The sequence below is a fragment of the Stegostoma tigrinum genome, chromosome 2 (genome assembly GCF_030684315.1).
Source record: "Stegostoma tigrinum isolate sSteTig4 chromosome 2, sSteTig4.hap1, whole genome shotgun sequence".
Lineage (NCBI taxonomy): Eukaryota > Metazoa > Chordata > Chondrichthyes > Orectolobiformes > Stegostomatidae > Stegostoma > Stegostoma tigrinum.
Genome location: NC_081355.1, coordinates 69066801 through 69080403, shown reverse-complemented (window position 1 = coordinate 69080403; position 13603 = coordinate 69066801). Strand labels below are relative to the sequence as shown.

Below are 13603 nucleotides of genomic sequence, written 5' to 3'. Positions count from 1 at the left end.
GTGGTCGCCTCTTGAATACATTCAGTGTTTTGGCATCAGCTACTTCCTGTGGCAATGAAATCCACAGGTTCACCACCTTTTGGGTAAAGAAATGTCTTCTCATCTCTGTCCTAAATGGTCTACTCCGAATTCTCACAGTGTGACGACGGAGATGGAGAAACCAGGAAAATGGGACAGAGTTCCCACAGGACACTGACATTTGAAATGTTCCACTGTTCCCTGGTATGATCATGACCTTGTTTGACTTGGCTCCACATTCGATAGAGGAACATTAAATATCACTGCAAAGCTACCGATTGTCTTCATAATTATTTATCCATATTTATCATGTCCATTTTGTAATTTTTAACCCAGGCATTGTCTGATGTTTATTTGTGCCAGTTTGTTGCATAAAGGAAATTCTGTGAATAAACAAATTAAAATGCAAGTGAGGATCAAAGATCGCTATCAGATCCAAATCCTTGCTATAATTCCTTCGGTTTTGACAGATATGGGTATGTTTGGTCTCATAGGGATTGAAGATTCTATTGCAATCACAGTTCTGTGAATCTGAGAAAAATACTTCATCTGAAACTTAAAAAAAAACCCATAAACACAAGCAGTTGTCACTACTCGGGGCTTCTCTCAACTAGATAAGATTTGTTCTTTCTTCATTCATTCACGGAATGAGGGCATTGCTAGCTAGGCCAGCATTTATTGTCTATCCTTAACTACCCAGAGGGCAGTTATGAGTCAACCATATCGATGTGGGTCTGGAGTCAGATGTGGGCCAGACCAGGTAAGGATGGCAGTTTCCTTCCCTAAAGGATGTATGATCTTATGCAGCTGATCCGCAAACTCAGTGACCTGAGCACCATCAAAGCTAAATACAAACAATCCTGACTTGGAGAAGTGTGTTAACGCCCAATGGGCTTCGGCTTGTTAGTACCTCCTAATTGGATGTCACAATGAAGGAAAGGAAGAAACTATTTTGCACTTTGCACCTGTTCTGTCATTCACTGTAACCATGGTTGGTCTGCACCCAAACTTCATATGCCTGCCTTTGCTCATCTCCCTTTATATCTTTGTTCAGAGAAAAATAACTATCAGTACCAGCTTTAAATTTAACAATTGATCCAGCACCTATTGTGTTTATGGAAGAGAGTTTCAAATTACTGCCACATTTTATATGAATAAATGTTTCGTTATTTCATTCGGGTGTTCCAAGGGACAACATGTAGATGAGAACTAGGAGAACGTTAAGGATCGATCACTGAGGGACATCAGATTAAATATAAAGAGAAACAACGCTTTGTTTTCTGGTGTAAAACTTAGCATGTCTTAATTTTGTTTGTAAATGATCTATGTAACTGCATTGTTAAAAAGATTACTAATAGTTTCATTCTAAAAATGTCTAATAGTTCCGGCTAAGATTATGGGTGACAACTTTTCTCAAATGCAAAGCCTTTCCTCGAGTTTTGTTATTTTCCAAAAAAAGTAAATGTTCTTTATTTTGTCTATAGCTGATTGACTTTGATGGCTTCAAACTGTTTATGAAAACATTCCTGGAGGCTGAGTTGCCTGATGATTTCTGTCAGCATCTGTTCATGTCATTCAAGAACAAGTCCTCCCTTCCAAGCCCTTCATCACAGGCGAGAAATTCCAGCAGTTCCCCACTCCATGCAGGAGGTAAGTGACCAAGATCTCTAAACCAGCAGACCTTCTATATTTCTGTTTGTAAGACAGCACAAATAACAGCCTGAATAGTCTTTAAAGGAGTAACAAATCCATGGTGATAAGGTGTGATCCAAGGCACTCTAGACTATTTTCATTGCAGCAAATAAAGTTAATCGGGAAACTAATAAGATTTTTTTTTAAGCTGAGCAGTTTTGATAGTCAAGTGAAAGACAGTGAAAGTGAAAAGAGCAAAAATAATCAACACCTACAGCTGAGTGTTGGAAATTTGAAATCAAACAGAAAATTTTGAAATTATCTGGCAGAGAGGCCACCCTGATGGAGAGTGAAACAGTTACTCATTAACTTGTCAGGTCTTTGATCCTTCACCAGACTCTCATCTGCAGGTTTTGTGAATCGTTGTTGACTCATTGGATCATTGGTCACTCTACAGTTATCTGAGACTAAAGAAAAAAATTAGGTGAAACTTCTTTCTCAGAGAAGCTTTTTAGAGTACGAAATGTATTTCTACAATGGGTATTTAAGGTATAGGCAATTGAAGCTTTTAAGAATGAAATCCAGTGAATAAATTAAGCAGAGGAATATACAGAAAGGCGAGGTTTGAAATCTGATTAATTTTGAATTGCTCCAGCTAAAAACAATGAAGTGAATGGCCATTTTGCCACAAATTTCTGTGACATATTCAGAATTATAGAATCAAAGTATACATTTAGAAAGATAACTAGTAACTTTGGACAAAGTAACAAGTCAAACAGCCCTGAATATAAATCTTTGTCATGTGAATAAAAAGTAATTGTGCATGTGCAGTGGATTAAGGGGTATTGTGATTTAAACTGAAAGGTCAGCTTACATTCCATCACTTATTTAGGAGGGGCCATAAATAAAACACAGTAATGTCTAAAGATCCCATGCCAGAGTTGAAAATGCAAAATTTATGTTGCAGAATAAATCGGAGTACTCTCCTGAACATGTGCACATGTAATCCCAGCCCAACTTTTAAGATGGTGCCATTTATTTTAAAATCACAGCTTCTCATGTTGCCTACCAGATGCACTGCTCCACAGTTCACTTAAATTTCATCAGTAATGTGTTTTCCCATTTCAACAGTCTGTCAGTTTTGTTTTGAATTTTGTGACTCTGTATTGATAATTTCATTTGAGTTGTGTATCAGCTGCAAACATTAAACTATGCTCTGTCGACCCAAGTCTGGACCATTGATATATAAAGAACGATGATTCTGTTATTCATCGCTGTGAAACAATTTACTGCTGTCTGTGCAAATTTTGCAGGTATGCTGTCACTATTCATTTAGTATGACTGGCAAATAATTTTGATAGCAGCTGTATTGTTAATGTAGCAAATAGTTAAACATGTAGTTAGGGTTAGTTGATTAATTGTTTGGCTAGATATAAAGAGAGAAAAGTAGTGACTAGTGTGTGGAAAGAGCTGCTAGACTGAGCCGTTCATAAACTCTAACCATAATAGAAGATGTTTAGCATCCTACCTGGCTTACTAGCTTGGAAATGGTTTGATCCTGATAACAGAGGATGACTCGTAACATTGAAGATTTAAACTAAGTTTTTTTTCTTTCGGAAATATCTAATTTTGCTGCTTTTGAGAAGAATAATTGAAAATAGGTGTAAAGTGTCGAAATATGATTTCACATTGATGATGTTTGAAGCTGAATCTTAGGATCATTAGAAAAATTAATTAATATATGGACACAGGTTATGTCCTTATCAAATCAAAATTAAATGGAGATATAGCCTTGTCACTTTCTGTTCCTCCTAGAAGCAGGGTTAAATGTAAAATATTTTCAGAGCTAGAGGCTCAAAAGTTGGATGCTGAGGAAGGTTTGGACAATTTATAGCAAAATATCGAAGAAATATGATCTCTTAAATTCATATGATGTTTGGCCAAACATTGATAAATTTAGAAAGCCAGGCAGTTATTTCATAAAATAATATATAATGAAATTTAAATATCTATTTGTATATTCCCATCTCAGAGCTTGAAATTTAAATTATTGTATGTGTTAAAGTGTGGTTAAACTTCTAGAAAAAATAAGTGCTTTTTGGAACAGATTTCAGGAGCCCTAAAAAACATCCTGGGATAATATTCATTCCGTGGTCTTCATGACTGAAATGGGACATTCAGCTTAATGCAAACAATAGAAGATTCAATAGCAGTGCAGTATGATACCACCCAGACACAATTTGAAAGCATCAAAATAAAAAGAGAATTGTAACTAAAAGGAGTGAGAGTATTAAGGTCTCTGGCAGTTACAACAAACAACAGAAACTGGGGAACTAAAACAAAGGATTGAGCCCCTGAATGTCTGGGATACTAATAATGGTTTCAAATTCTACTGAAAACACCATATGCAATGAATTGACCTAGATGTAATAATAACATGTTTGAAATTATATATAACATGGAAGGCTCAGAAGAAACAGATACTGAGACACTGATTGGATGAAGGGAATAGCACTAACTATAAGATATTTTATCCCAGTGATGAAGGTTTTAGTCCCATATGCATTCAAGTGTGCTTTTTTGGACAGGGAATGTGCATCTACATTGCATGGAGTGGGTTGCTTAATATAATACCAAAATTTCCAAGATAAATGAGGGTGCTGAATTTGGGAACTCTACCTGCTTCAAATTTGGGAATGTCAGTGTGCTAAAATCATTAAAATGTTTGGTGGTTCGCTGTGAAACAACCGAAGTAAGCCACTTTATCTGAATAATCTTTGTGCCAAATGAAATATATTAATATGGTACAGGCTATCTATGAGACTGGGCACAGGCAATTTTTGTCAGGAAATCATTAGATTTACAGTTTACTCATTCCAAACATTATTGTATTACTTCAACAACGCCTAACATTTCTAATCAAAATATAATGTAGGTGTTATTAGCATCAGGAGAAAGGAATTTAAAGGAAATGTGACTAATTATCTTAATACTACATCAGAAGTTTGCTGATCCATCATCTCACATGTCAGAGACCCGACTAAGGGATGGAGGATAGTATATTAAAGGACGATGAGTACATTAAACTTACAAAAGGGTACGCTTGTTTTTTTTTGAAGAAAGGACACTGTAATATCCCAAAGTGTGTGTTGCATTAGCTGGGAACTTTAAATGAAATTGCAGCAATAGTCTGTAAGGCCATGAAATAAGCTAAAACAATCAGCTTCATCTTGCACTTGAATGATGTAGCAACTAGATCTGCTCAGTCTGTAATAATACATAGTAAAGAGCAAAGATAAATAATGAAGACGGTAATGGAGAATTGTCAATGGCAGGAGTTTCTGGGTGTAATTGCGGACACAGTACAGAGGTTCATTTGAAAGAAAAGAAAGATTATCCGGCTGACAAAGGAAGTCAGGAAATGCATTAAAGAAAAAGAGACAGCCTATAAAGTGGCCAAGAGCACTGGGAAATCAGAAGATTGGGAAGGCTACAATAAAAAACAGAGGATAACAAAGAGTGAAATAAGGAAGGAGAGGATCAAATATGAAGATAGGCTAGCCAGTAATATTAGAAATGATAGTAAAAGTTTCTTTCAATACATAAGAAAGAAATGAGAGGCAGAAGTAGACATTGGGCCACTCCAAATTGATGCTGGAAGGCTAATGATACAGGATAAGGGAATAGCTGAAGAACTTAACAAGCACTTTGTGTCGGTCTTCACCGTGGAAGACATGAGTAATATCCCAACAATTAAGGAGAGTCAGGGGGCAGAGTTGAGTATGGTAGGCATTACAAAAGAGTAAGTGCTAGAAAATCTGAAAGGTCTAAAACTTGATAAATCTCTGACCCTGATGAGCTATATCCTAGAGTTCTGATGGAGGTGGCTGAGGAGATAACGGAGGCTTTGGTTGTGATCTTTCAAAAGTCACTGAAGTCTGGGAAAGTCCCAGATGATTGGAAAATCGCTGTTGTAACCCCCTTGTTTAAGAAAGGATCAAGGCAAAAGATGGAAAATTATACGCCGATTAGCGAAACCTCGGTTGTTGGTAAAATTCTAGAATCCATTGTTAAGGATGAGATTTCTAAATTCTTGTAAGTGCAGGGTTGGATTAGAACAAGTCAGCATGGATTTAGTAAGGGGAGGACGTGCCTGACAAACTTGTTAGAATTCTTTGAAGAGGTAACAAGTAGATTAGACCAGGAAAACCCAGTGGAAGTTATCTATCTAGACTTCCAAAAGGCCTTTGATAAAGTGCCTCATGTGAGGCTGCTGAGTAAGGTGAGGGCCCATGGTGTTTGCGGTGAGCTACTGGCTTGCATTGAGGATTGGCTGTCTGACAGAAGGCAGAGAGTTGGGATAAAAGGCTCTTTTTTGGAATGGCAACCGGTGACAAGTGGTGACTCGCAGGGTTCAGTCTTGAGGCCGCAGCTGTTCACTTTATATATTAATGATCTAGGTGATGGGACTGGGGGCATTCTGGCAAAGTTTGCCGATGATACGAAGATAGGTGGACAGGCAGGTAGTACTGAGGAGGTGGGGAGGCTGCAAAAAGATTTAGACAGTTTAGGAGAGTGGTCCAGGAAATGGAAAAAAGAATACAGGCATGGACTGTTTTCTAAACAGTGAGAAAATTCATAAAGCAGAAGTACAAAGGGATCTGGGAGTATTGGTCCAGGATTCTGTCAAGGTTAACTTGCAGGTAGAGTCTGTGATTAAGAAGGCGAATGTAATGTTGTTGTTTATCTCAAGAGGGTTGGAATATCAAAGCAGTGATGTGCTTCTGAGACTTTATAAAGCTCTAGTTATGCCCCATTTAGAATACTGTGTCCAATTTTGGGCCCCACACCTCAGGAAGGACATACTGGCCCTGGAGCATGTCCAGTGGAGATTCACATCGATGATCCCTGGAATGCTAGGTTTAACGTACGATGAACGGCTAAGGATCCTGGGATTGTATTCATTAGTGTCTAGAAGGTTGAGGGAAGATCTAATAGAAACTTACAAGATAATGTATGGTTTAGAAAGGGTGGACGCTGGGAAGTTGTTTCCGTTAGGCGGGGAGACTAGGACCCGTGGGCACAGCCTTAGAATTAGAGGGGGTAAATTTAAAATGGAAATGAGGAGACAGTTCTTCAGACAGAGAGTGGTGGGCCTGTGGAATTCATTGCCACGAGCGCAGTGGAGGTCAGGACGTTAAATGTCTTTAAGGCGGAGATTGATAAATTCTCGATCTCACAAGGAATCAAGGGCTACAGGGAGAGTGCGGGTAAGTGGAGTTGAAATGCCCATCAGCCATGATTAAATGGCAGAGTGGACTCGATGGGCCGAATGGCCTTACTTCCACTCCTGTGTCTTATGGTCTTATGGTTAGGTGCCGGACAGGAGCCACTAGCTAAATTCCTAAATGACAAGAATCTTCATGATGCCTCCATTCCTTTGGTTGCTTCGATGAGGCAAATTTAAAAAGGATCCCTTCTCTTGTGGATAACTTTGCCAGACTCAAATTAATTTGTTTCAAAAGGAACAAAAACAAAGTTGCTGGAAAAGCTCAGCAGGTCTGGCAGCATCTGTGGAGGAGAAAACAGAGTTAACGTTTTGGGTCTGGTGACTCTTCCTCAGAACTGATGGGGGCTGGAAAAACATCAGTTTATATGCAGAAAATAGGGAGGTGGGTGTGGTAGGGAGTAAATGATAGGATAGAGCCCAAAGAGTGAGAAAAACAGTTGGACAGACAAAGGAGTTGCCAATGATCAGGCTGGGAGGGTGAATATTTGTTAATGGGGACTGTTACTGACTAACAACAGGAGGTGTGTAGTGGCAAGCTATGTGGTAACAAGGCCTGGTGTGTGTGGTGGGGGGCCAGGAAATGGGGGAGTTTAGGCCCTAAAATTATTGAACTCAATTGTAGTCCAGAGGGCTGTACGATTCCCAAGTGGAAAGTGAGGTGTTCCTCCTCCAGCTTGCGCTGGGCTTCACTGGAACACTGTAGCAAGCCGGAGACAGAGATACTGGCCAGGGAGCAGGGTGGTGCATTGAAGTGGCAGGCAACAGGTAGTTCAGGGTCTTTTTTGCGATCAGACGTAAATGTTCTGCGAAGTGATCACCAAGTCTCTGCTTCGTTTCCCCATTATACTGGAGACCACATTGTGAGCAGTGAATGCAGTCGACCAGATCCTGGGAAGTGCAGATGGAGTATTGCTTCACCTGGAAGGTATATTTTGGCCCGTGGATTCTGGGGCAGGAGGAGGTAAATGGGCAGGTGTTGCACTTTCATCGGTTACAGGAGAAGGTGCAGGAGGGCTGTGCGGAGGTTTTGTTGGTGAAGGAAGTGTGGACCAGGGTGTCCCGGAGGGAATGGTCCCTGTGGAAGGCAGACAAGGGAGGGGAGGATAGGGGAATATGTGTCTGGTGCCCCGTCGACAACGGAGCTGGGGAATCCTTGGTTGAGGCAGAAGGTGGACATTTAAGAGGCTCCCTTGTCGAAGTTGGCTGCATCTGAACATATGCGACAGAGACGGAGGAACTGAGAGGATGGGATGGAATCTTTACAGGAAGTGGGGTGTGAGGATTTACAGTCCGGGTACCTGTGGGAGTCGGTGTGTTTTGTAATGGATATTAGTGGCCAGTCTATCCCCAGAAATGGAAACAGAAATATCGAGGAAGGGAAGGGAGGAGTCAGAGATAGATCAGATGAAAGTGAGGGCAGGGTGGAAATTGGAGGCAAAATTGATGAAGTTTTCCAATTCCAGACGAGAGAGGGAAGCAGCACCAACAATGTCATTGATGTTTCAGAGAAAGAGTTATGGGTGGGGGTCAGGATAGGACTGGAACAAGGAATGTTCCATAAAGAGACAGGCATAACTAGTGCCCAAGCTGGTACCCATGGCAACCCGTCTTACCTGAAGAAAATGAGAGGAGTTGAAAGAGAAGTTGTTGAGGGTGACGGCGAGCTCGGCCAAGCAGAGGACGGTGGTGGTGGATGGGGATGGTTCAGGTCTTTGCTCCAGGACGAAGAGGAGAGCCCTAAGACCCTCTTGGTGGGGAATGGATGTGTAAAGGGATTGCATATCCATGGTAAACAGGAGGTGGATGGAGCCAGTAAACTGGAAGCTTTGAAACCGGCGTAAGGCATCAGATGAATCGTGGATGTATGTGGGTAGGGATTGGACCAAGAGGGAAGAGACTGAGTCAAGGTAGGAAGAGATGAGTTCTGTGGGGCAGGAATGGACAGTCCTGTTTGTGGATTTTTGGCAGGAGGTAGAAACGAGCTGTGCGGGTTTGGGGAACTATTAGCTTGGAAGTGGATCGGGGGAGATCACTAGATGAAATGAGATCAGTTACCGCAGTGGATACAATGGCCTGATGTGCCATGGTGGAGTCATGGCCCAGGGGAAGGTAGGAGGAGGTATCTGTGAGTTGGCACTCAGCCTCTGAAAGGTCGAGGTCAGTACACCAGATAACAACAGCACCACCCTCATCGGCAGGCTTGATAACAAAGCCAGGGTTGAATTTGAGTGCATGGAGTGCAGTCAGTTTGGAGGGAGATAGGGTGGATTTGTTGAAGCGACTGATGTCACATCGATAGTTCTCAATGAAAAGATCGAGTGCAGGTAAAAGGCCGGAGGGAGGGGTCCATGTGGAGGGAGAATGTTGGAGTTGGGAAGAGGGGTCTGTGGGACAGGGAGAGGACTCTTGTCCAAAGAAGTGAGCACGGAGGCGAAGACGGCGGAGGAAGAGCTCAGAATCATGCTGTGCCTGAAATTTGTTAAGGTGGGGACGTAGACGAATAAAGCTGAGAACTGTGGATGCTGGAAATCAGAAACAAGCCGAGACCCACTTCTGAAGAATGGCCATTGGACCTGAAATGATAACTCTGCTTTTTTCTCCAAGAATGCTACCTGACTAGCTGAGTTTTTCCAGCATTTTCTGATTTTGTTTCTGATTATTTACGTATTTGCTTCTGTCCATTAGTTTGAAAAAAATTGATATGACCTTCTGTTCTGAATCAAATACTTGCTGTCAGCAAATTTTGATTACCACTGAGTGTAATTAGGCATTCCATTTAGCAGATACTCTCAGTTCCATATTGTAGGCTTTTATTGTCATTTTTCCTGGTCCATCACGTTTACTCTGTATATTAGTAAGCCAAGTCAGTTCTAGCAACAGAATGTCCACATTGTTTTCATTAAAGCAAATTACACTATAAAAATACTATGAAAATCTTACAATGATTACATGAAGACCTGAACACTGATTTGTTTTCAGGCCGAACAGGTGATTCAGTCTTAAGTTCTAGTCATTTATCAATTGATCCCTTCCCCATGCTAGCTACATCTTTGCTCGGTTGTAAGCTGTTTTATACACATCATACAAAATAGCTACATCTTCAAAGTTTTTGGTACAGTCCAGTCTCCAGAAAATGGTCAGTGCTGAGTACTGGCAAACATCACAAATTTGCCAGGTTTTCAATGTCAGTTTCTTTAGTTTACTCATTAAGACTTGCTTTTGTTTTCTTGGAAAATTGTCTATCTCTTGCCCTTCATGAACGGTGACATAAACTTAGCTTGTCATCACTTTTCATCACTTCTATTTCATCAGGTCAACAGTATGATATCTACACAGCACAATTCCATGACTGTCACAAATTCAGTTGATAAAATATCCAATCTATCACATCTGATTCACTGCATCTATTTTGAACAGTTTTTCTGCAGGTGCTGTGACATTTCAGTCTGTTACTGCTGAGTTACAGGGTTTGATGTAAAACTAATTGCACTCGTTCCTTCAGTAGAAGACAACAATGTTAAAAACCAGTGACATCTTCATAATAATTTGGTCATTATCAAATTTCATGTTTTCTCCTCACTTCATTTTAATTTTCTTCAACTTTATTTCTGCTCACTAAGCCAATTTTATGTTAATATCTTCAATTTGCACAGTTCTGTTTGCAGCCTCCAGTGATTTTGAACTGTCGTTCTGAATATTGTGTCCAATTGCTATCCCAATCAGGACAAAAGTATGGATACTTTGTGGAAAGATTAATGTTTGTGTTTCCCTAATTCTGAAAACTTACAAATCCACCTGCCATTGAACTGTCTGTTTTTGGCTGAAATAGAAATGTTGAAGTGTTTCAAAATCCAGTCATTGCTGATCTGCCAAACGAACTAAATGGATGAATTCAGTGCTAAGAAAAGGCATCTTTGCAGTTTAAATTGCTAGCTGGCTGTATTAATTATTGTTGCCAGTTACTGGGAAGGTGCCTTGCAGCATATTCATTTACTTGTAGATTTCCAGCATTACACTTGTCACAAAGTATGTTGGTAAATAAGATAAATAACTCACTCCCTTCTGGCACTATTGTTCCTGTGTTTTATTGAGCTGTTTAATTTATGACTTCACAAGTGTTAAAAAAACTGTTTGCTGCACTGTTTGATTGTGACCAGCTTGAAACTCATTCATTCCTATTAGCACTGCTCCCAGCTCCTGCTAGTTTGTATACCTGTGGCTAAAACTTTGTTGTGAATGAGAATTTCACATTTCTGAATCACCTGTGATAACACATCCAATGATGGCAAAGTTCTACTCCTGTGACCAATAGTAGAAATAGTGGAGCTGAATTTGTTGCTAATTATTATCTTCAAATGTGGGTGTTGTTGCTGTGTTACATAGAGCTTGCATTGAAATTTGTGGCTTGACTCTTATGATCCCCAAGTTATGAGAATACTGAACAGGTTGGGTAGTTGTTTGGATCTGGCTTGATAGATCATAATCATGTACAGAATATAATGCATGAGAGAAGCAAGTGTAAGAAGATGGTATCAAATTGAAACACCAAATTAATCTTTGTAAATTTGACTGAAAATAAAGCAACAATGGCTGAGTCAATATAATGAACAAGTCAAATCATGATTCTAAACAATAAGTAATGCCACCTATTCATATTTTTAAACTAGCTTCAGCTTTTCACTAAATTTTTGAAAGGTTTTTAAAAATGCTCATATTCCAGAAGGCAGTTTCTTTTTATTCTGAGTCTGGCTGTACAGGCTACAGCTCAGGTTAAAGGTGTAACCTTACTGTTATGAGATCCTAGTTCAAGTATGGCCACAGTCAACAGTCACATGTTATGATTCTCTAGATGCACATAGACATTCTCTTGGCATGTCATCTGTCATTGGGCTTTTTTCCAGAGCTAATTGGTCTGATCAAATCTCTAGAACTTTGCTTTTCTCTCTCTACAAATACAGAACTGAGTTCTTTGGTTAAACACAGCAAGTCTTGTTTTTGGTAGCCTTCAGGCACAACCTTCCTCTGCTTACTTAAGTTGTTAAGGTCAAAGCCCACCAATTTTTGACACAGCATAGCTGCGCCTTCAGAGAACTCTTCTTTACAACTGCAGGTCTTTTTTGTTTCTAACGACCTTTCAACTGGGTCAAAGTTTCATACATATCTTGTAAGGAAATAGAAGTCTCCTTGGTCAATCCTAAGTCAAAGTATCATTTGTAAATCTGCACAAGCACAACAAAACCAATTGAAGTTAGGCAAAGTGATAATGGGAACTGCAGATGCTGGAGAATCCAAGATAATGAAATGTGAGGCTGGATGAACACAGCAGGCCCAGCAGCATCTCAGGAGCACAAAAGCTGACGTTTCTGGCCTAGACCCTTTGTCAGAGAGGGGGATGGGGTGAGGGTTCTGGAATAAATAGGGAGACACGGGGAGGCGGACCGAAGATGGAGAGAAAAGAAGATAGGTGGAGCGAGCAGTTTCAAGGCCGAAGAGATTACAAGAGAGTTGCAATGGGAGAGAGATTCCCTGAGGTTGGCCCGGAGGGAGGAGGGTAACTTGCCCCCACACCTCCTCCCTCACCCCTATCCCAGGCCCCAAGATGACTTTCCACATTAAGCAGAGGTTCACCTGCACATCTGCCAATGTGGTATACTGCATCCACTGCACCTGGTGTGACTTCCTCTACATTGGGGAAACCAAGCGGAGGCTTGGGGACCGCTTTGCAGAACACCTCCGCTCGGTTCGCAATAAACAACTGCACCTCCCAGTCGCAAACCATTTCCACTCCCCCTCCCATTCTTTAGATGACATGTCCATCATGGGCCTCCTGCAGTGCCACAATGATGCCACCCGAAGGTTGCGGGAACAGCAACTCATATTCCGCTTGGCAACCCTGCAGCTCAATGGTATCAATGTGGACTTCACCAGCTTCAAAATCTCCCCTTCCCCCAGCGCATCCCAAAACCAGCCCAGTTCGTCCCCTCCCCCCACTGCACCACACAACCAGCCCAGCTCTTCCCCTCCACTCACTGCATCCCAAAACCAGTCCAACCTGTCTCTGCCTCCCTAACCTGTTCTTCCTCTCACCCATCCCTTCCTCCCACCCCAAGCCACACCTCCATCTCCTACCTACTGGACTCATCCCGCCTCCTTGACCTGTCCGTCTTCCCTGGACTGACCTATCCCCTCCCTACCTCCCCACCTATACTCTCCTCTCCACCTATCTTCATTTCTCTCCATCTTCGGTCCGCCTCCCCCTCTCTCCCTATTTATTCCAGAACCCTCACCCCCATCCCCCTCTCTGATGAAGGGTCTAGGCCCGAAACGTCAGCTTTTGTGCTCCTGAGATGCTGCTGGGCCTGCTGTGTTCATCCAGCCTCACATTTCATTATCTTGAAGTTAGACAAACTCTAAATCAACTTAGACTGAAACCAAATCTTTACATTTTCAACGTATAACCTGTATGAGAGACAATTATTATACCTTGTACGGATGTGACATTAAAACACCAGTAGTAAGAATTGAATGTTACTGCAACAAAATTGTTACTATTTATTCAGCAAGGAACCATCATTTGAAATAAATAGTTTATCTTAATTGAACAACTCCAAATGAGCCAACAGTACTTTAACTGTTTCTTGATTCGAGGACGATGTCTATTCA

At 41.1% G+C, this 13603-nt stretch overlaps 1 protein-coding gene across 4 annotated transcripts in view; it reads left to right on the top strand.

Moving 5' to 3' along the window:
- dgkb (diacylglycerol kinase, beta) overlaps positions 1–13603 on the top strand; it is a 752355-nt gene that overhangs the window by 124552 nt on the left and 614200 nt on the right. For all 4 annotated transcript variants that reach the window (XM_048520589.2, XM_048520551.2, XM_048520559.2 and 1 more), the window contains exon 5: positions 1503–1668. In XM_048520589.2, coding sequence (XP_048376546.1) covers positions 1503–1668 — 166 coding nt within the window. The remainder of the gene's footprint in view (positions 1–1502; positions 1669–13603) is intronic.